Source organism: Cyprinus carpio, chromosome B22 (assembly GCF_018340385.1).
Source record: "Cyprinus carpio isolate SPL01 chromosome B22, ASM1834038v1, whole genome shotgun sequence".
Classification (NCBI taxonomy): Eukaryota; Metazoa; Chordata; class Actinopteri; order Cypriniformes; family Cyprinidae; genus Cyprinus; species Cyprinus carpio.
Window position 1 is genome coordinate 30,384,393 of NC_056618.1, and position 23,461 is coordinate 30,407,853.

The 23,461-nt window shown below is 35.7% G+C and overlaps 4 protein-coding genes across 5 annotated transcripts in view; 3 read left to right on the top strand and 1 right to left on the bottom strand.

The window, feature by feature from the left end:
* Positions 1-4,141: 4,141 nt before the first annotated feature.
* rpl32 (ribosomal protein L32) lies at positions 4,142-6,590 on the top strand. The gene is made up of 4 exons (XM_019081685.2): positions 4,142-4,275; positions 4,935-5,035; positions 5,828-6,009; positions 6,413-6,590. Exons 2-4 carry the CDS (start codon positions 4,940-4,942, stop codon positions 6,540-6,542), a joined length of 408 nt encoding a protein of 135 aa, XP_018937230.1. The 5' UTR covers positions 4,142-4,275; positions 4,935-4,939; the 3' UTR covers positions 6,543-6,590.
* A 1,250-nt stretch (positions 6,591-7,840) lies between these two features.
* Positions 7,841-9,655, bottom strand: LOC109064635 (cullin-associated NEDD8-dissociated protein 1-like). Of its 2 annotated transcripts, XR_006158068.1 has the most exons (3): positions 8,775-9,655; positions 8,267-8,362; positions 7,841-8,170 (listed from the first exon to the last, which is right to left on the bottom strand). XR_006158068.1 is itself a non-coding variant. In XM_019081677.2 (2 exons), exons 1-2 carry the CDS (start codon positions 9,116-9,118, stop codon positions 8,344-8,346), a joined length of 363 nt encoding a protein of 120 aa, XP_018937222.1. In that variant the 5' UTR covers positions 9,119-9,655; the 3' UTR covers positions 8,258-8,343. The 2 variants fall into 2 exon arrangements, 1 of the variants encoding a protein (XP_018937222.1); XM_019081677.2 differs by lacking the exon at positions 7,841-8,170 and having other exon boundaries at positions 8,258-8,362.
* A 705-nt stretch (positions 9,656-10,360) lies between these two features.
* LOC109064648 (protein SEC13 homolog) lies at positions 10,361-19,616 on the top strand. The gene is given in 8 exon segments (XM_019081684.2): positions 10,361-10,464; positions 11,696-11,717; positions 11,719-11,851; positions 11,938-12,071; positions 14,835-14,968; positions 15,731-15,851; positions 16,122-16,268; positions 19,239-19,616. Coding segments are annotated over 8 exon segments (906 nt in total). The 3' UTR covers positions 19,350-19,616.
* Positions 19,617-21,562: 1,946 nt separating this feature from the next.
* Positions 21,563-23,461, top strand: part of LOC109064628 (glutamate receptor-interacting protein 2-like) — a 177,400-nt gene continuing 175,501 nt past the window's right edge. Inside the window, exon 1 of the mRNA XM_042748624.1 lies at positions 21,563-22,052. Coding sequence (XP_042604558.1) covers positions 21,998-22,052 — 55 coding nt within the window. The 5' untranslated portion in view covers positions 21,563-21,997. The remainder of the gene's footprint in view (positions 22,053-23,461) is intronic.

Below are 23,461 nucleotides of genomic sequence, written 5' to 3' on the forward strand. Positions count from 1 at the left end.
ATTAAGTTTTTTAAGCTGTATAGGCTGTTTACTTAGTTTAATTATAATTTGCGAACTAAACCTTTCATTTGGAGAATGAGCAGATGTTTTGCATATAGCTTAGTAGGTTTTACAGATAACCTTTGAATTTTTCAAATTGAGGAATTTAAATGAGGAAGTCGCCTAGAGAAAATGATCATCTTTCAGGTTTATGATGCCCTCAGCATGTTCATTTTTAGGCCTCTATTAATTATTTAGCTTCAGTCACTTTCTCACAAATGTAATCAACAGTGTCATCCTAAAAGTTATTTTTGCAGTCAATGATCCTGTGTCTCTGACAGGCTTCAAAATATCAAACTATACTGTACACTAACTTTCTTGAATAGCATGTGTTAATATTGTGCAGTGATGGATATTTAAAACAGCAGAACTCACATGACCTCATTAATTTTTTATTTTTTAATCTGGTGAGTTTTAATAATCTTAGATATAGTTTGCCCTTTTGGTGTTCAAACTCTTGAAATGAACAGTCAAGTTTGAGTGCATTGCATCATGGGACACAATGTTCTGTGCTCTAGCTATAAAGTGTGCATTACAGTACATAAAGGCCCATTCACGGCGGGAATGATACATATAATGATAAATATGATAATGGTAACTCTTACATTTTAATTATCATTCTTAGGCCTGTTCACACCAAGGACATCCACTTTCTTTTTTTCAAGTTGATATAGGCCTACCATAAAAAAAAAAAACATTGACAGCCAATCAGAATCCACCAGATTTTAATGAGCTTGAGCATTTAAAGTACCAGATGCAAAACGTCTCCAGTTACTGTTGTAACCTTGGTTCCCTGAGAGACGGGAATGAGACATGGCATTAACGCCTTGGGGACTCCCTTCCTTCCTAACCTACCTGAAATTTTATTGCACAACGCCAGTGAAGTTGCAACTCTCACTGGTCAATGCCAGCCAAGATGGCAAATGGGGGCGGGGCCCCACCACTACATATTGCGCCGTATTGGCGGCATAAACGCAGAATCTTCCGACTGAACCGACAGTACAGCAGACCTGAGCAGTGAACATGGTGGCCTACGCCATGTCTCGTTCCCGTCTCTCAGGGAACCGAGGTTACGATAGTAACCGGATATGTTCCCTTTCGAGAACGGTCGTACTCACCGATAGGACCTGTGAGGCTAATGACTGCATGTCCAAATTGTAGAATCTGGTGAAGGTATTCTGCGAAGACCATCCAGCCGCCATACAAATATCTTTGATAGAAACTCCCTTAGTCCACGCCCACGAGGAGGCGACCGCCCTTGTCGAATGGGCTCGGACACCAATAGGACATTCCATACCACTGCTATAATATGCCAAGGCAATAGCGTCGACCACCCAGTGTGACAGCCGTTGTTTGGAGACAGGCTGCCCAGCACAAACAGCTGCTCAGATTGCCGAGACTGAGCCGTGCAGTTAATATAGAGTCGTAAAGCCCTCACCGGACACAACACCTGACTCGGGGTGACATCCAATGATGTCTCCGACTCAGGAGTAAAAGCAGAAAGAGCCACTGAACGGTGTTGAGAGCGATTTAGGCACGTAGCCAAATTTTGGCTTGAGTGTGACGTTACAATCACCTTGTCCAAACTGCATGCAGTCCGCATTCACAGAGAGTGCTTGCAAATCCCCCATGTGCTTGACCGAAGCAAAGACGAGCAGCAGCCCAGTTTTAAGTGAGAGTTCCTTCAAGCCGACAGTCTGAAGTGGCTTAAAGGGAGGGAGGGCTACCACCCCCAGCACCAGAGCCAGATCCCAGGATGGCACTCTAGGGGGGCGGGGGGTTTTTAGTCTTCTCGCGCCTCTCAAAAATCTGATCACTATATTGTGTTTTCCCACTGAGCGCCCGTCAATAGCAGCGTGAAAGGCTGAGATAGCTGCAACATAAACCTTAAGCGTGGAGGGCATACTGCCGATGTCCATTCGTTGTTGCAGACAATTCAGAATGTCAGACACGGGGCAGTTTCCCGCAGTTTCCCAGGTTCGGTTCATTCCATCTCTCAAACACTGTCCATTTACAAGCGTACAGGCATCTCGTAGAAGGGGCTTGCGCCTCCGAAATCTTGTCCATCACACGGTGAGACAATGAACCCAGGTCTACCGGTTCCTGCACACCATCCACAGCTGAAGCTTCCACCATTCTGGGTTGGGGTGCCATATTGAGCCATCCGCCTGAGACAGGAGATCTCGTCTCAGCGGGATCGGCCACGGGGGAGCTGTTAGTATTTCCAGCAGATCAGGAAACCAAGGCCTGTTCAGCCAGTATGGAGCGACTAATAACACTGACGCCTTCTCCTCTCTGATTTTGTGCAACACTTGTGACAAAATCTTCAGCGGGGGAACGCATACAGACAGGCATTTGGCAACGGCATTGTGTGTGCGTCCCCACCTAGGGGAGAGCGTGACAGAGAGAAGAACAGAGGGCAATGTCGCGAACAGGTCTACCTCTGCTTTCCCGAACCGTTCCCAGATCAGCCTCACCGCCAAGCTTATTGGAGAGCCGGGGGGGCTGGGGGGTTGAATTGCACCACACTGCATGGTCGCCCACGTGCGGCTGTTGTCCCACCAGCGGCTCGCTGGAGGCTGTGGGACATTGCCCAGAGAAATCACAGAGGGCGATGTTCCTCTGGGCCCTAAGTGAATTCCTCGCAGTCCGGGCAGTCTGACCCGGTGAGTGCTGCCTCTGCATGGGACGAGGCTGTGGGACATTGCCCAGAGAAATCACAGAGGGCGATGTTCCTCCGGGCCCTAAGTGAATTCCTCGCAGTCCGGGCAGTCTGACCCGGTGAGTGCTGCCTCTGCATGGGACGAGACCGAGCGGCAACCTCCAGCTCTCTCTCGTGAAGCAAACAAGGAAGTGACTAAAACCACAATTCATCGACTGGCCGCTTGAGGCTGGCTGCAATAAATGCCCAACAAAAATGTTTAACACAACTTTACAGCGCCTGGTTCAAAAAATGATTTTGGTCTATATAGCTAATTTTGCCCTTCATGACAACTGTGAGGGGGGTGAATTTTTTTTTATAAATCATCCGTTTAAATTATATTAAGCCTTAAAGTTCTGCATAATTAAGGGCGTGGCCACATGAGTGACAGGTGGATTGCCGCTGCTGACACTGCTGCCGAGCTAGGTGGGCGTGGCTTCAGCAACCAGCTCTCGCCTTTTTGCCCCTTTTCGATTATCTGGGAGAGTCGCGCGGTGACGGACTACCAAGATGGCGACGGCCCGCTCTACACTCTTTGAGATTCCAAAATGCTCTTCAGGAGTCTACGGGTGACGTCACGGACACTACATCCATGTTTTTATACAGTCTATGGACGAGACCCAGGCAACGGATGCAGAACTCGTGGGTGTCCGGGGCCTCAATGGGTCCCGAACACAACGTGCAAACGTTTGACATGCTGGAACTCCGAGAGGGAAATCTGTCTTCTTGTGTCTTCTCTACAGCTGTCTTCAGTAGTATACGTGAAAGAGGAAGATTCTGAGTTTATGCTGCCAATACGGTGCATTATATAGTGGCGGGGCCCCGCCCCCATCTTGGCTGGCACTGGCCAGTGAGAGTTGCAACTTCACTGGCATTGTACATTTATTAGGTATTTATTTATTTTATGCACTAATCGGGTTATGTTAACAAGATACTTTTTGTAATGTATTGGCAAAAAAAAAAAGATTATTAAAAAAATTATAAATTTAAAATTTTATTATTAAAAATTATAATTTAAAAAACTAATGCAGCATATGTACAGCGTTAATATAGTAGGCAACATATGACCAAGAATGAAAAGCAGCAATTTTATATATTATATATATATATATATATATATATATATATATATATATATATATATATATATATATATATATATATATATAAAAGGAAGAAATAAACATTTTAAAAACAGAGGCAGAATGTTTTATTTGTCTTTACATCTTACATCTTTACATCTTGGTAAAAAAAAAAATACACCTTTATTAATTTTATTTCATTTCTTCTCGCTGGGTTAATTAAGCCTATATATAATATGCAATGCACAAAGTTTATATATATTTTATTTCATTTCTTCTCATATATATATATATATATATATATATAAACAAATACAGTTTCACACATGTTGTGGACGGCCACATTTCAGAGCAGGATCGATTGACTTCCGCTGCCTGATATTATTTCCAGGTCGTCGCTGCGTCATTTCCTTCTCTTCTTCAGGACTGTCTTCGGTAGAGGCAGGCCCAACGGTGAGCGGAGTAAAATCTCAATTCATCCTTTAACATTTCTATCGAAATACACTTTTCTCATTCCATGGCGATATATTAGTGTTCACTCTATTTAAATGCGCTGATATTGTGGCTCGTGGAGCGAAAAAAGAAGTGATATTTATTTATACCATCACACGGGGTCTGTACACGGCGGCCATTGGTGTGATGTGTGTGTGAAACTGAAGACAAATGTGTATTAAATACCACTCTGCTCGCTTTAACATTACAAAATAGACCTTTTATACTTAAACTAGACGATTTAGACTTTCAGACGCTTAATATAGCATTTTGTGTTGGGTGCTAGTTGCATGCGTTTTCCTTGATGCGCCGGTTAGTGTATGTTAACTTTAGATTTCTGCTGTAAGTTAAACGATAAAAGTGTATTATTTTTTGTTTTATCGCATGCTGTAATTAGCTCGTTTTTGTTGACATAATAGCTCTTTGGACAAGAGTTTAGCGCTGGCTAACATTGCTAATGTAACGTTATATGCTACATGTCAAAGTAGATTGCTTTGGTGTAAGATGCGAGTCATCTTGACTGTAACGTTACATAGAATGACTTCTTAGACTTTCTTAAATGTGGAAATGTGTATTATTTTAACCTCCGTTTCTTTCATCTGTGCATGTTGACTCTGTAGGCATCATGGTTCAACTCCGACCCCTCACCAAACCTAAAATCCTCAAGAAAAGGACCAAGAAGTTCATCCGACATCAGTCCGACCGCTATGTCAAGATCAAGGTAAGAATAGCAAGACGTTTTCTGAAGTCATGGTTTACAGGCTTTGAAAAGATGAGGAAGATAACATATGTTATTAGTTAATGTCGGAATTAAATAAAAAATCTCTCTATTTTCTAAAGCAAGTCATTCCAAGTTTTTAATGTTAGATGTTAGGATCACAAGTGTGTTTGTCTTATAAAAATCACTTATTTCTAAAACCTGTTTAACCAGGTTGTGCTGGGTTCAACTCTGTGAAAAACCTTTTTATTCAGTTATTTATAGCAGTTAAACCAAGTGTGATTTTCATTGTTTTTAGCAAAAATGCATTTAAATATATTTAAAATAGCAACAGAAGCTGGTATGCTGATAAAGTGCATGCTACAGATCTTGTGAAAAAATTTTCATGCATGTTTAATTTTGACCTCCTAATAATTTCTTGCCAACTTATTTATTTTTACTCAAATGTGCAGTAATTAGGAATGCCTGATTTTAGTTTGGTTTCACTGTGACTTCAAGTTGTACGGTATTTTGTGCTTTCAGCCACAAGTTGCCTTTTTATGAGTAGGCTACAGTGCGTTATCACTAATTATTTTCCATAATTGCTGGACAAATCATTGAAAGTCATCGACCAGAAAGCACACTTGTAGCACGTTCTCAGATCTTCTTGTATGGTTGTCAAATCCAACAACACTGCAAAACGTTTATTCATTATAAGAGATCAGATAAAGTAGTTCAATATTCTTTCCAACAAAGCACTCAGTCAATGTAGCTTTCAATTAAATCCGTGATCTAATATGAATGATCTCTCGGCAGAAAAACTGGAGGAAACCCAGAGGTATTGACAACAGAGTGCGCAGGCGCTTCAAGGGTCAGATGTTGATGCCCAACATCGGTTATGGAAGTAACAAGAAGACCAAACACATGCTGCCCTCTGGATTCAGGAAGTTCTTGGTCCACAATGTCAAGGAACTTGAAGTCCTCATGATGAGCAACAAGTAAGGCTTTTATATGTTGCCAGTTTTATACCTATAAATCCTTTGTATGTTTTAATGTGGTGGTTCTTCGTGGTCTTAGTAACATGTCACTAGTAGATTGTATTTGTTTAAAGCGGTTTGGACTGTCTGTATCTCTCTGATCATACCTGCTGAATTGCCCGTATTCATCTCAGGTGTTGAATTCAGAGAAATAGCATGGCGGAGGAAATACCCATTCCACCTCTAGCTCTTGTCATAGCCAGCAGGTGGAAGATATTCTGCGACAAGTGACTAGCGCTTGTATTTGGGTCTCCTCTTCTGATTCGAAGTCTGTGTAAATGGATAACTGGAGTTTTAATGCTCATTTAATATTGTTTTTGAATTAAGAATGCGATTTAATCTTGAGGTTGTTCTTTCTCTGTAGGTCCCATTGTGCAGAGATCGCCCACAATGTGTCTTCAAAGAACAGGAAGATCATTGTAGAGAGGGCCGCTCAGTTGGCCATTAAGGTCACAAACCCCAACGCCAGACTTCGCAGCGAGGAGAACGAATAATCTGGTTATCTTCTTGTCTTTTCAATAAAGTGAAAAAAGTGTTAACTACTCTTGTGTTTTGTGTGTCATTTATAGTGTAGATATGAGATTTGCAACCCTGTTAACTGCTCGCTTTGAATATCTCCATTCTATCACAGAGCTGTTTCAGAGCTGCATCCAAAAGCTGAAAATGTCTCTGCGGGCACGTGTGAATACACTGACTGTGTCACATCCTGTCTGCTGAGATATCTGATTGATTTTAAAGGCAGCTTCAGTGTATATCACAAAATCCTATGTGTTTGTGTGACAATTGAGTGAAAAATAAAAAACGGCATCTGAAAGCTGCAGTTGGTGAACAGTATTGTGGGAGTGAAAAATAAAAACGGCATCTGGAAGCTGCAGTTGGTTGAGAGTTTAGTATTGCAGTAAAAAAATATTCTCTTGGTTATCACCAAAGTTTTGTTGATCATTAAACTGTTATGCTGCCTTGAAGCTCATTTGAAATGTTTTTGGATATTCTTTGGTGTGCAAATGCTGCCTGATAATCGCATACACTCCCCCTGAGTAGGTACTTAACAGCCATTCATAAATCCTCTCCAGTTACCATGGAAATCATACTTTACAATCTTTTAGTGAGCTCCTCCCCCTTAGTGGGAGGTGTCATATTTCAAATGTATTATGGTCTTTTAGAATCAAAACTTTCATAATCTTGACAAAAAAACATATCGTTGGAAGGGTCTGAGTCTCAAGATTGCATGTTTGGATTGGTTATTTTTTCATAGACGTAATATTGAAAGAGAAATTGATACATTTGTGAATTCAGTGGGGTTTGGGTATAATGCCTAAACAAAATTGCATAGGAACCTCTTTTTTTTTTTTTTTTTTTTTTTTTATAATCTTAAGATTTGGTGCTGTAGACATATGGCTTTAATTTTATAGCAATTTTGGATTAAAACATTTGATAAAATATTTATTGTATATAAAATGAAGTACAGTACATTTTCTTTACAGTAAATTTAAACGTGTGTGTGTGTGTATGTATATGTGTATATATATATATATATATATATATATATATATATATATTAATCCCATGTAATGTATTGGACAGTTAATCATAATGTAATCCTTTCTAACATAACCTCACTGAAAATGCACTTAAATGTTATAGTGATCTTTCAGCCCTTCTTCAACATGGTTCAGAAATCCAAAGATGTCCAAACAGTCCAGGCAGCTGTCCAGCAGCAGGGTGTACATACATTCAAAAGCTGCCTTGCGGACGTCCCACCCATCATCTACTGTGTGCTTGAAGGGGCCCATCGTGATTAAACGCTCCATAATTTCAGTTTGTCAAATTTCACAAAGAATTTGAATTTTTTACTGTTTTTTTTTTTGTTTTTCATCAGTTTCCAATATTTTACACACAACAATTGTTTTATATAGCATTTTCTTGTGATTTTACCGCTCATAATTTGTATCTCTCTGACAAGGTCTTTTCTGATTTGTGTCTCGTATAGATGTGTGAGTCAGAAGTGATGTCAGAAGTCCACAGATCAGGGAGGGTTTGTTGTGGGCGGCTGAATTAAACATGACCAAAGCCACTCGCCGAACATTGAGGTCAGGATCCTGGAGTGTTTTCAGGAAGTCACCTAATAGCAGAATTACAAACTAGGCCATTAGTTCAAGGATTTAAGATAGTATCTACCATGCATTTACCTTTATATAAGTAAAAACATGCAGGTTACCAATGCATCCTTTGAGAAGTGAGTCTATGGGCATGGCGTGGTCTACGATGGTGAACTTCACTGCAGTTACAACTTCACTACGAGAAAAAGGAGACCCTGGAAGAACAATAAATATTGTTTATTGTTTTGATTTGCACAATTACACTGAACAAAATTATAAACGCAACCCTTTTGTTTTTGCCCCCATTTTTCATGAGCTGAACTCAAAGATCTAAGACTTTTTATATGTACACAAAAGGCCTATTTCTCTCAAATATTGTCCACAAATCTGTCTAAATCTGTTTTAGTGAGCACTCCTCCTTTGCCGAGATAATCCATCCACCTCACAGGTGTGGCATATCAAGATGCTGATTAGACAACATGATTATTACACAGGTGTGCCTTAGGCTGGCCACAATAAAATACCACTCTAAAATGTGCCACTCTTTGCTACATTTTAAGACTATATGTTTGAAACTAGCCCATTATCAAGTGAGTAAATTCAAGATAACATTTAATCGCTTATTACCCGAGGACAGTTGTTTTTTTTAGCCTTGGTAGGAGTTCAGATGGACTGACCAATGTGAGTTTCCCCAAACATTCGGCTACAATATTACTTTCACAGCGCTTGAACAGCAAAGCCCAGATGTTCTCCACATGAGGCTTGAGAGTGTCGGCTGACAGAGTGCTGATCATTTCTTTGAGGGAGTGTAGAAGCAGATTCTGTCTCTTCGGCTGGCTGATGATCTCCTTGAGCATGAATGGCAGATACTCCCCCAAAGCAAGAGATGCGGCAGACTTGACTTCCTCATTAGGAGAACCGAAGGCTCCCATTATGACTCCCTTCAGTTCCTTCTGCCCCTCAAAGTTCATTAACCTTCCAATTTCTTCAAGGCACAGCAATGAGAGAATTCTCACCGACTCGGAGGGTTTGGGGTTCTTAACCTCCTGAATACTGCACTTTATGGCGATGTAAAAATTAATACAGAAAGCTGAGCTTGATGAAGATCATAGTGCCTGGCTGGACACTGGAGAGGCTGGAACATATGACCTTTTTGTACAGTTTATAAATAGAGACGAGCGATATGTTTTTAATTTAACTTGCTTTGCTGTCATCTGCTGGACTCGATGTGAAATGCAGGGCGCGGATGGGAAACATTAAGCGGAACCTTTATTTCGTTCCACTCGGAGCGTTTAGCAGCGGGGACGCAGTCCGAACCGAGCGCTGTCTGCCACGTCGGAAATATTATCAGTAAATTCATTTCTGGAGCCCTGAAGAGCAACCCGGACACTTTCTGAAGATTTCAGTGGTGAAGGTGCTTGTTGGAGTGACATAATCAAATATGGTGAGCGGTGCATTATTGACTGGGCTTCGATTGTTCTCAGATATTTGTTTAAACCCGGTAGTTCTTGAGCTGATGAATGGAAAAATCTAAACAAATCCCCATTCTATAGTTTTACAGTAAATTAAGTGACCTGATGGAAATAAAACGCATTTTTAGTTATCAAAACTGTTTCTGAGATTAAAAGCAACTTTTTGTTGTGTAGTTGTGATTAGATTATCTTTATAAAACAGCTCTGATAATATAAAATTATTCGAGTTTATTCTGTCAAATATCTGAGTTACAGTATCTATGTGGCAGTATATGCAGAAAAATAAGACTTATTTTTGCAATCTATTTAAATATATATTATAAAATGTTCTAAATATTGAATGAGTCATGGCATATATTAGTATTTGTCAATTGAGTAAAATATTCAGTTTAGTTAACTACATGATTAAGAATTAAATAATAATAATAATGAAATTTAAAAAGTGATTAGTTGCATATACCTTTATACATGACTGTGTTTATTGAAATGTGTGGGTATTCAGATAAAATGCATGATAATATCACAAATTCTACTGATGTCAGTTAAATCTGACGCATAACTTTTCAAGCACGTCTGTGGTCTTGTGTCTTTCATTTTTGTTTCATTAATAAAGTGGGTGGCTCACATGAGGTGAGGATATGATCGTGAGTGTCTCCATCCGTTCTGTCTCCTTTCCCTCTACTGCATCTGTCCTAGCATTTTAACTCTGGTTTATCGTTGTGTTGCATCTTTTCCGGCGTTATGGATTTTTTTTGTTGTTGTCTGGCCACCTGCTCCTCTGATCGCTCTGTGAAGATCTTTGACGTCAAAAACGGAGGGCAGATCCTCGTGGCTGATCTGAGGGGGTGAGTAAAAGTTAATCTTGGGTGGTCTGTGGGTGTGAGTTGTTAATATTATGTGTTCAAATGTACAATTTTTTAAATTAAATATTAAAATATGTAAATATAGAGATGCATTAAAACAATGAAATGTGTTCTGTAATTATTTTTTCTTAAAGTAATTGCTTAAGTAAAAAAAAGTTGAAATAGATAAACAATTATACAGTTTTAAAGAAATATTTATATTTATGGATCTAAAAACTTAAGTAATTGTTTTTTAATTATTTTTTAAACCTACTTGTGCAGTTTTAGATTATACCAGTTTTATATCTACCAGTTGATTAAAATATTTAGTCTAGTTTATTATGTGATAAATAATTGTAAAATAAACTGATAGAATTTTGTTGAATTTTGATATTGAAAAAATAGTGTTCTCTGTTCTCTAACATCCTCCAAAAATTTTACTGTAAACAAATATGCATTACAACTGTTAAATATATTAAGTATTTTTCAATGAAGTATATGTTTTTTATTATTAAGTAGTTTTTCAAGTAAAAAAAAAACTAAATAGTTTGAAAAAAAAATAAAAATAAAAACAGTGGAATAATTATGTAAACACAGTTCAAAGTTTTTTCATTTAAAACAACCAAAAAGTGAAACAAACAATCAGTCAATAAATCTGCTTAAATTTATGTATTATATTTAGTGTTGTCAATCGATTAAAATATTGAACCCAGTAAATTAAATGATAAATAATTATTAAATAATAAATTGAAAAAATGTTTGCATGTTTCAGTGTTGTCAGAAAAAGTATATAAAATAAATTAACATAACAAAACTGTCTAATTCTGCTGTACATCAAAGGAATGGGAATGGGCATAGACATAAAACAAATACACATCTAATGATTAATTGCCCGAGGAATTCAAAGCCATTGTTTATAAATGAGCTTATAACAGAAATTTTAATCTAGAAAAACAACACATATATTTGTATTGGCTAAAAAAAAAAAAAAAAAAAAAAAAAAAAAAAAAAACTATTCAAAGATATGGCTGACAAAAGCATTTTTAGGGCATTAAAGAGAGTGTTTTTTTTCTGGTATCATTACAATACAATACAAAAAAAAAAAAAAATTTGACCTATCATAAATTAAAACTCTAGTTTAATGATGACTTATGATTAATAATTAATGTCTTCTTAGTTCTTCTTAGATTATTTTTAGTTCTTTTATTTGAATTCATTCGATCTCTTTGGGCAGTCATGAGGGTCCGGTGTGGCAGGGTGGTGTCGTGGTCTCACCATGTGTGGGGAAATATTGTGGTCTTGTTCTTATGAGAGGGGGGTGTTATTATGTGGGGGGGGGAGAGGGGCATGTGGGAAGATGTGTGTGTATACAGGGGACGAGTCTTCTCCGGTATTTTCGCTTTTAACTCTCGCATCAAACACTGTGACACAGAAGTGCATCCCGCTGTGGACAATCACACGTTTGTTCTCCTGTAGTGAACTCTGTTTGCTGGGGACCGTATGACTTCGGCTTGTTTCTGGCCTGTGGCAGCTCAGACGGTGCCATTTCAGTGTTGACCTGCTCTGGAGATGGACACTGGGATATTAAGAAGATCAACAATGCACATACAGTGAGTTTAGCCTTTATATGCCACCATAATATCTTAAAATACACCTCTACAGGGCTCTAATAATTATTTGATTATTACTATTACTACTATATACACAAGTTGTAGATTTTATATAAATGTGTATGTAATTTAATTTATTGTCGTTGTTATTATTATTATTACTGGTATTATTATTTTGAATAACCTCCCAAATGCATTCTAATAGCTTGTATAACAGTAATAGATTTTTTTTAAAACTAAAACCAGATTGTATCTGATCATTCATTAATGTGTAAAAGTGCAAAGATTTAAAGTTTTTGTATGTTTTTAATATGTTATTACTATATTTAACAAAATAACTTAAAAATAAATATGAATTTTGCTTAAAGTGTATATATACATGCATTCCCGGGTCCATTTTGACCCGTTGGAATGTGAGCTTATAAAACAGTCGTAGCTTAAACTGAAACCATATTGTATCAGATTAAAAAGTTCTCAATAATAAATGTTCAGAAATTTGCAGTTTTGGTGTTATTACTATGTTATTACCATGTATTTACTATGTTGTTATTACTATATTTAACCCCTTTTTAATTGAAACAGGTAAGGTTTTTGCACACTGAGTCTGTGATATTAGCATGTTTTTAATATGTTTTTATTATGTTGTTTTTTCTATATTTAAAAAAATTATTATTATTATTTTGCTTCTGTAATTTTTAGTCCGTTTTTCACATCCGTTGCGAGCATTTTGACTCTTGTGTGCAAGGTTTCTGTGAGTGTTGATGATGAATGTGAAAGCATACGAAAAATTCAGACTCAGTGTGCAAAGACCTTCAGAACTTAAACTTTCTGATTTTACAGTGAAATCTCGATGGTTAAAACTTTTGGTTACACTTTATTTTAAAGTATCCTTGTCACAGTGTAATTATACATTTAAGTACTGGGTAATATTAATTAACTACAAGGGGTGTGAAGAGTTATAGGGAGATGGTAAGTGTAAGGATTTAGTTGTGAGGTAATTTTTGGTTTTTTTGCATTACACTGGCCCTTTCACCAGTGGTATGTAATGTGATGTAAGGTATGTAAGATATTATGTTCACATCAGGCAAGTGGCCGCATAATAAGCGGGAAAATTACGCAGTGGTTTATTTATGGAGTGTTGAAGAATGATTTGAGGGTTTAACGCAGAATGTCACGGAATTTCTTATATTTTGAATTAATTAACCAAAAGTAGGTCATTACACTTAAATCAAATCACGATATGAACTAGTATCTGTAAATATAAAGCCGCAAAAGTTGTTTTAAATATGAATTCTGCATGTTCTGCCTGTCTCTGTTAATGAATGGCGCAGACATGCAGTTTACACACACACACACACTGAAGTGCGCATGACGGTCGCATGAAGATGTAAACACATGAACAACATCTACAGAACTGCTCTGAGAGTCACTTCATGAGCTTTTTACCATTTGATTTGAGTAAAACTAGCATCATATCACACAGAACTGTAAAGGTATTCATGGCAACCTGTCAAAATAAGTCCGGTTTGAAATGACGACAATAAAATGTACACAGCCTATTATTACTACTATGACGACGACTACTACTACTACTAAAACAAAACAAACATTATTTTAAAGGAATAATCACACAACATTTCTTCCATGTTTTCTTTTAATAGCAAATCCCCTTTGTTTGCCAAAGAATAAAGTTTTCTTAATTTGCAATAATTAAATGATGAAATTAATGTTATATGCCTTCATTTGATAACCACAAAAATGTAAACACACAACACAGAATTTCTGAGGGAAAAAAATGTCCAGTAAGGCTACTTTAAGAAAAAATAAAATGAATAAATTAAGTTGTGTTATGCATTCAAATAGTTATACATGCTAAAACACAGAATTTGGTAACAATAAAAAATATAAATAATATGCTAAGAAAAAAATAAAACATTTCATAGGGCCCTAAACTTGTAATTTTTGTTAAACTTTTAATAAATTGATGTGAAAATATATATATATATATGCTAAAATATATATATATATATATATATATATATATATATATACTATTAAAAAGGAGTTGAGAAAAATTAAATGGAAAAAAACTTATTTTTTTTTAACATGAATATCAGTATACTAAATAATAAACTTGACTGACTGCTACTTTAAATATTATTTGTGTTTTTTATTATTTATTTTTATGCATACTATATAATTTTGTGCAATTACTTGCCTGTCAGTTGAGTTTGTGGCAAAACCTTTTGCAGTGTTTACAAGTTTATACCTGCATAAAATGTATTAAAATAGATGTTTAATTTTATAAAGTAGAATCTGATTTCAAAATGCACCTACATTTTTTTGCATTTTGTGTTTTTCAGTTGAATAAAAGACAAATTTTCCCTATATATTTCATCTTGTCTCGTCTCTTGGGATAAGTGTCTCGTCACACCCCTATTAACTACATGTACTTACTATAAGGTTAGGGTTTGGCTTAGGGTTACTTGCATGTATTTATGCATAATTTCTTGTTATCATAATAGTAAGTACATGTAACGTGTAACAAAGACACCTAAAAATAAAGTGGTACCAATTTTTTTTTTTTTTTTTTTTTTTTCTCTTCAATATTTATCAGTGCTGATTGGACAATAAGGCTTTATAGACATGCAATATAGAGGCTTCAGCCAAGTGTAGTAGATGTCATACAAGACTGGCCCAGTTTGTTGTACTGCATCCTGTTATTTGAGTTTTTTTTTTAATGGTTTCTCTCTTCTCTGGCAGATCGGCTGTAACGCTGTGAGTTGGGCCCCAGCTGTTGTCCCAGGGAGTCTTATTGAGCAGCCAACAGGACAGAAGCCCAACTACATCAAGAGATTTGTGTCTGGGGGCTGTGACAATCTGGTCAAGCTGTGGAAGTGAGTGCAGCTCTTGTTTTATAGAGTACAGTGACGAGCACCTGCTGTCAGTTTTTACTGTCACACTTGGGCACCAATAGACCCATACAGAATTAAATAGAAAAAAATAAATGAAAATCAAATGTTATATTTACTCTGGATAATGTTAGTTTTTTATGTAATTATTTGGAAATAATTGAATAATGATCTCAAACTGTCCTTAAATGCTCTAAAACCCTCCAGTGTGGCTGAATTAAAACAATTCTACAAAGAAGAGTGGGCCAAAATTCCTCCACAGCGATGTGAAAGACTCATTGCAAGTTATCACAAACGCTTGATTGCAGTTGTTGCTGTGAAGGGTTGAACAACAAGTTATAAGAGTTAGGGGGCAAATACTTTTTCACGTAGGGCCAGGTAAGTTTGGACAGCTTTTTGCCCTTAATAAATTAAATCATCATTTCAAAACTGCTATTTGAATATATTCTAAAATGTATTCCTGTGATTAAAGCTGAATTTTCAGCATCATTACTCCAGTCTCTAGTGTCACATGGTCCTTCAGAAATCATTCTAATATGATGATTTAATGCTGAAGAAATATTTCTAAAAAAAAACATTATCCTAATCATTCCATACTTTGGGTTGTGTGTGTGTTCTCCATTTCCAAATATGATAAAATGCTAGATTCTTATTGAGCCAGTTATATTTGAAGTAATAAATCACCCTAAAGTCTACAAATATCTTTGAATTAAAACAGTGTTCTGACAATCCTGTTTTTCTTCACAGAGAAGAGGACGGCCAGTGGAAAGAGGATCAGAAGCTGGAGGCGCACAGTGATTGGGTGAGAGATGTTGGCTGGGCTCCTTCCATAGGTCTGCCGACCAGCACAATCGCCAGCTGCTCACAGGTGATCACAGCCAAATGCTTTACTCTAAATATTGTACCGTATGTCAATGTGAACAATAATTAATACATTCTAGTTTAATTAAATGAAATTGAATAAGTTTATTTTTCTTCTAAACTAAAAATGATATACATTCCTGGCAAACCCATGAGTTTGATTCCTTAGGAATGCTTTAACTATTAAAATGTATACCTTTTAATGTTATGGAAGTTGGATAAAAGTATATGGAATATGCATAAATGACTTATATTATATTGTTGTATTCCACTACAGGATGGTCGTGTGTTTATCTGGACGTGTGATGACCCAGCCGGCAACACCTGGACGGCCAAACTTCTGCACAAATTCAATGATGTGGTGTGGCACGTGAGCTGGTCCATCACAGGAAACATCCTGGCTGTGTCAGGAGGAGACAACAAAGTATGTGCTCTGTTATACCTTTCCAATGCCACCCTTGAGTCTGGATTTACCCTCAAACTACTTAAAATGGCTTTATTTAATTGTTAAATACAAATTCAGTCTTACTAAAAATATTTTATGACATCTATATGCTACTTGAAATGTAAGATATAATGTGTAGTTAATAGATCACACTAACATTAGGCTGCTTTTTGCCATACTTTGAGGTTGGTTCACTCTCCGGCTATGAAGCCGAGGAAGTAAATAATTAAATAAATTAGCACAATGTATCAGCAGTCTCACAGGCTGACAATAGGATGATATGACTACAGAGCATATTCCCCAACACTACTGGTAATAATAAGAAATGTTTCTTAATCAACATATTAGAAAGATTTCTGAAGGATCATGTGACACTGAAGACTGAAAATTCAGCTTTGCCATCACAGGAATAATTTACATTTTAAAATATATTCAAATAGAGAAGTTATTTTTAAACAGTGAAAATATTTCACAATATTATTGTACTGTAATTTCGATCAAATTAAAGCAACCTTGGTGAGCAGAGGAGACATCTGTCTAAAATATGGAAAGATTTTTTTTTTTTACTGTCCCCAAACTTTTGAATGGCAGTTTATATATAAATAAGAATATTTTATCATTTTATTTATCCACCAATATATTGTAATAATGAGCAATATTTACCTGAATATATTTTACGTGCTTGGTATTTTTACCTTTTATTACATGTTTATTACGTATTTTTAATGTAACGTTTTAAGTTAAAAAAAATGGTTAAACAGAACTAAAACTGCTTAAAAAAACAAAAAAACAATTTCCTTACTTGAATTTTAAAATAAACTTTAACTGAGAGAAAAGAAACTTCTTTCATCTAGTTGCCAAGGCAAACTTTCTCATTTTTGTTTAGGTTCAATGTAATATACTAAAATTAAAACTAAAAACTCATAAAAACTAAATAGACAAAAATGAAAAAAAGGACAAAAACATGTTACTAAATTAATTTACTATAGCTACTAAAATTTACAAAAAAATTTAAACTTTAATAAAATTTTAGCTAACTTACTAAAACTAGCTACTAAAATTTACTAAAAAAATACTAAAACTTCACTAAAATTGTAGCTCATTTACTAAAAGTAATGTAAAATAATAAAAACCGTAATAGTTTCTCAATAGTACTGAAATAACATTTTCTTATTAATGCTAACAAATGCTCTCATACTAAAGGCTGGATGTCCTCCAGAACGCTGTGCGCCAAACATGATTCATCCCGTCACCAACTAAAGGACAGGCCGTGAATGTTCTCTGACAAATTCATTGTGATTCATTCACTTTTCACCATGAAACTTATGTTGACAGTCTTTGGCTCTCGTCCCGTGGGATTACGGAGTGAAGATGCTCCGCTGAAGCATGTGGGCAGCTTACAGCACTGCATTTACCCAGCATCATTACTCATTTTACTGTGCCTGACTATTAAAGCACTCTCGGGTTCAGGAATTAATGACTGAGGTTAAGTCACCCAGCGCTCGGCCCAGCGCGAGGGAATCGGTCCTCGACGTCGCCGTTATTTAAATGAAGACTCTGGGCTGTTGCGCTTTCAGTGAGACGCTGTGCCTTGTAATTATTCACGATGGCGAGCGGCGGGTCGAGCCATTTACTCTCCGATGAAGGTGCCATTATCTGATGCATTTATAAAACAGACAGCTAAATGATGCAAAAGGGCTTTGAAAATAAGCGCAGGTTAAATACAGTCCTGACTAGGTGGTTCTAGGCAGCTAAAGCAGGCATGTTTTTTTTTTGTACTAATGATGTGTACACAGTCGCTCTTGAAGGTGTTTTCATTACCTTGTTTGCTTGCCAAAATTATCTGACCCCACCAAGATGAGCAAGATTGCGTCGCTGTCCCTGGAACAGGAAGACATGTTTGCTTTTTCCTAATGGCCTCTAACCTGACTAACCAGTCAGTTTAACACATCCTTTCTGAATAAAAGTATTTCTTTAAAAAAACATCCGAACAATAATGTATGCATTTACTCTGAAACTGCTTAAAATGGCTTTTCAAATCAACTTCTGTAGCAAATTTAATTAAAAATGCTTAAAGATCTAAATAAAGTATAGTAAAAATATATATTAAATATTGAAAAAAGATTATTCATATCCCCCAATATATTGTAATAACAAGTAGTTTACCCACAATTATTTTGATTGCATATTATTTTGGCTTTTTGTATATATGAAGTTTTCAATTAATTGATTCAAATTGACAGTTTGAACTCTTATTTTTTGAACTGAAGTTCAAAGCACTAATAGACAGTTTTAAAGAAATGGTTAACCTAAAAATGTAAATTTGCTGAAAATGTACTCGCCTTCAGACCATCCAAGATGTAGATGAGTTTGTTTCTTAATGGGAATGGATTTGGAGAAGTTCAGCATTTCATCACTTTCTCACCAATGGATGCTCTGCAGTGAATGGGTGCCGTCAGAATGAGAGTCCAAACAGCTGATAAATACATCACAATAATCCACACCACTCCAGTCCATCTTTTAAATCTAAAATATACATGTTTGTTAAGAAATGATGGACTGGAGCGGTGTGGAATATTATGATGTTTTGATCAGCTGTTTGGACTCTCATTCTGACGGCACCCATTCACTGCAGAGCATCCATTTCTAAGCAAGCAATGTAATGCTAAATTTCTCCAAATCTGTTCTGACGAAGAAACAAATTCGTCTACATCTTGGATGGCCTGAGGGTGAGTACATTTAAGCAAATTTTCTTTTTTGAGTGAACTATTTCAATAATAGATAATCAAATTTTAGTTAAAGTTTAATAACAAATAAAACTTTCACTTAAATTACTGTGATATTAACTGTAAATTTGACGTCTAACCTGCTGGTGTTTTTATAGGGATTGTTCAACCAAAATTGAAAAGCACGTCATTTACTATGCTTCCAAATGACTTTTGCGCATAGGTGACCCTGTGGAAGGAGTCAGTGGACGGACAGTGGGCTTGTATCAGTGACGTCAACAAAGGCCAGGGGGCCGTGACCTCCATCACAGACAACCAACAGAACGAGCAGTGAAGTCTGTCTCCGCTCTCACACCTTCAATCAGACATCTTTCTGCCCTCAAAGACTTTTCTTGAATGTTAAAAGTGCATCTCACCCCCAGACGGCGGAGCGGATATGAAATTTTGTTTTGGTTTTCAACCTTACCCTGATTTTTTTTTTTACATTGGTTCATTTCCAAACAGGATGTTTGAGCTGATTTGTAATATTTTTAATTCTCAACATGTCAATTATGTTGAGAAATGATTCATGGAGAAGTAAAAAAAAAGTTGATAAATGAAAGATGGTTTGATTATTTTTGGCTGGATGGACTTTAGTGTGTTTCAAGACCAACACTACCATCGAAGAATAAAGTTTTATATATTAAACTGTTGAGAAATGATTCTGAAGAATAAAGTTTTATATATTAAACTATAACTATATTTATTTTTTTTTTTTCTTATTTTTATTTTATTTTGTTGTGTATTTTACGAGGTGTCCAATTCGTACGACTTTGCTTGTACGTTTTTGTGTGATTTGTGGGGTAGGTTTAGGGGCGGAGTTAGGGGTGGTCCTTCGTATGAATTCCAATGAATTTGGCACCTCGTAAAATAAAATGCAAATTCGTACAATTTAAAAAAAAAAAAAAAAAATCAATCCACTCCTAAACCTAACCATAAAAGGTTGTATGGAAATATATAAATAAAAATTGTACAAATCCATACGAATTATCCACCAATTTGCCAAAACATAAAATAGCTACAAATTTGCATGAGAGCACTGGAATAAATGGTTGCAAACAGCGTTTCATGTGGACTTTGCAACATATTTCAAATTGCAATACCTGTAAAACAACCAAACCATGAGTGAAACGGTTGGCATCACCTGCAAAATCTGTCAAATAAACATGCCATCTAAACATCCAGTGTGAACGTGCTATGGCAGTTGTTTCCATTACTGTCATATTAAATTATGCCTCTGTTACAGATTTGGCAGAGTTGCCCAAGGGTTCAGGAGATCAGTACAGAGGCCTGCCAACCCTCCCTCAGCCTCCAGTTACGAGTTTGAATCTGGAATGGAGGGGAAATAAACTCCAAATGTGTTCCAGCCTCTCACAAGCGCAAGTGAAGTGTCACTTAGAATAATAGGTTGATTTATTGTTTTGAGAAATGCGTATTTTCACACATTGGGTTACACATCAGTTTAGCACTATTGGTTTGCAGTTCTGACAAGTTTCTTACTCGTTCTACAGGAGCCAAATCACTCATCTTCAGTACATTTCACCATTTTTTCATTACACAGTTCCCATTTTTCTTTTAGATTTTGTTGCTTCAATTACCAAATCAAAATTTGCCGTTAAAAGCCTAAAGTTTAAACCCTGTATTTTTTATACCATATTTTACATAACCGTAAATGAAGCACTGAACTTTTTTTTTGCATTGTGACATTATGTGTGTATTTATTAAGTTTTTTACTTCTAATTCTCATTCCTTTAATATTATTTTTTTATGTTAATAATGACAAAAAATTAATTAGCAATTTTTAAATAATAAAAATAATAAAAATATTTTAGATATACAATTTAATTAAATTATATTTAAAAAAGAATGAATTATATAATTAAAATTTCAAAAAGTTTGGGCAAGATGATTTCCACTTTTACTTTATTACATTAGGTCATGTGCTTCATTATCATTAAATCTGTATCATAATATATAACACATATTTTAAAATATATAAATTAATTGTTGATTAAAATGTATTATATAATTAAATTGTTCATAATTTATTTGTAACATTTGTTGTGCTACCTTTAAAGTGATATTAATTTTAAAAAGTAGTATTTTTAACTGTCTTAAGATGATGATAAAAAAAAATGCAAAGATGATTCTCACTTTTACTAGGAATGTGCTTCATGGTCATTAAAATGATATCACAATATATAACAAACACAATTTTCTTTATGCAGCAAAAATATATTATATATATAAAATATCTAATATTAATATTACAAGACAAATGTTTTATATAAATAGTTTTCAAATAAAACTAAATCATTAAAACATTTATTTTTAAATGTATTGCATTTAAACTGAAATTAGTACAAATATGTTGAAGACAGTAGGGGGTGTGCTTCATTCATTATATCACAATATATAACAAATAAAATGTATGCAAAATATAGTTTTATAATTTTAAAAAGTATTTCTCTTAAAATTTAAGAAAATTAATGTTTATCCAACTAAAACGTCAAAGGATCAAGGTACCATCTACACACCATACAGTACCGTGGAGTAAAATATGAAAACTAACTCGTGGTGTATGAATGTGCTATTTATTCAAGTAGCGTCTTAAACTGTTGGATGTGTACTTTTCCGAGCCCATCAGAAGGTAAGGGTTAATGTGTTTGCTGTGGCATATTGCGTGGATCTGAGCGCGTTCCGGCGGTCCACGCGTTCACACACTTTGGTGAGGCGGTGACACTCGTGAGTCATTTGCGCTCCGCTCTCAGGAGTGACAGCTGATGCCCGCTCATGGACCACTGCATGAACACCACAGGATCTGTCCACGATACACCTGACCACCGACACATCTCCGGCCGCGTACTCCCTATCCATCATCACCACAAACGAGCGTCTGTTTCCGGCTCTCTCCGAATAACGCATCACTCTTAGTTATTTGCCATGCCAAGCTGGAGGAGAAACCTGACTTTTTGCCTGCAGAGAATGCACGACGAAGGTAAGTGAATGGATTTCAGACTTATAAATCGAGTTGAGTGCGAATACGCTTATCGGTTCTAATGGTAAATGCGCAAATGAAGCTAATAGACGTCAGCTCTTTGAATTCACCACGAGTGACTGCGTTTGCTGCTCTGAACCCACGTGTTAATCAAGTGCTGTGTGTTTCCATGCTTTGTGTCTGTAATTATGTCTAAAATTATGTCTCAAGCAAAATCAGTTGTGCCCCAGGACATAGAGGTTCTCATCAATAAATGCTAGGTTCCTATTATGCAATACTTAATATACTGGATAAATGTTATATATATCTATCTATCTATCTATCTATATATCTTCTATGTTTTTTTCCTTGTAAAATATTTTCACAGTGAATTTTAAATAATTAAATTATTTTGATTTATGTGGATATTGCCCTTTTTGACAAAGCTATGTAAATTGTGTTGCATTGTCATATTACTTTATTAAAAAGTTTTTTTTTTAAACTTTTTATCCAATTTTTATTTCTGTAATGCCAGAAACTTTCTCATTCTTATTGTGGTAATGCCTCGATGAATCACAGCATCACACTAAAATGAGCACGTTGTGAATTTATATAATTTAACTATTATTTATATTGTCATTTGTCAGCCTCTAACATAAAAAACTGGCAATTTATAAAGAAATGTGTACGTTTTTTTTTTTCAAAGATATTTCAAACAAAACATATGCTATATTTACAGAATACAGATGTAATATTATTTCAAATTATTATTTTAATTGTTAATGTTTTCATAAATTATGAAGTTACTGATGAAGTCATAATTAATAATAAAGTTGAGTTTCAGGTTGACCAGAACCTTTTTATAAGTCTTGTATACTCTTTTTTTTTAAGTATAGTCTGACTTTAATTACAACACATTTATTTATTTATAAATTATAGAATTCACAAGGTATTGCATAACAGGAATGGCCCCCTTACATAATCTTGAGGTATTCCCGAGCTCCTATCTACTTTATAATGAGGTCCAAGGCAAAATGAGATGTGCCCCAGTACATAGCCTCGAGGTACTCACCTCAACACTTGGGTAAAATGATGTCAAATGAAAATTGATTTGTGCCCCAGTACATAACCCTGTGGAACTCCTCTGCATCTTGATCTACAGTGATGTTTAAGATATTGTAATACAGTTGCTGATGTGTTTTGAGTATTTTGAGAATGACTGAATGTTCATTGCCCAGGGAAGAAATTCTCGCTTAACTTGCCTCAACTTTTTCATCTTTTGTGCATAGAAGATCTCATGAATTGGTCATGCAGAGAGGTGAGAATGTCACATTCTAAAAAGAGGCGTTGTGTGAAGATTAAAACAGACTTTTAAAACAGAAGTTACTCACAATCAGTAAATTACATATATAGTTAATTAGCAACTCCAT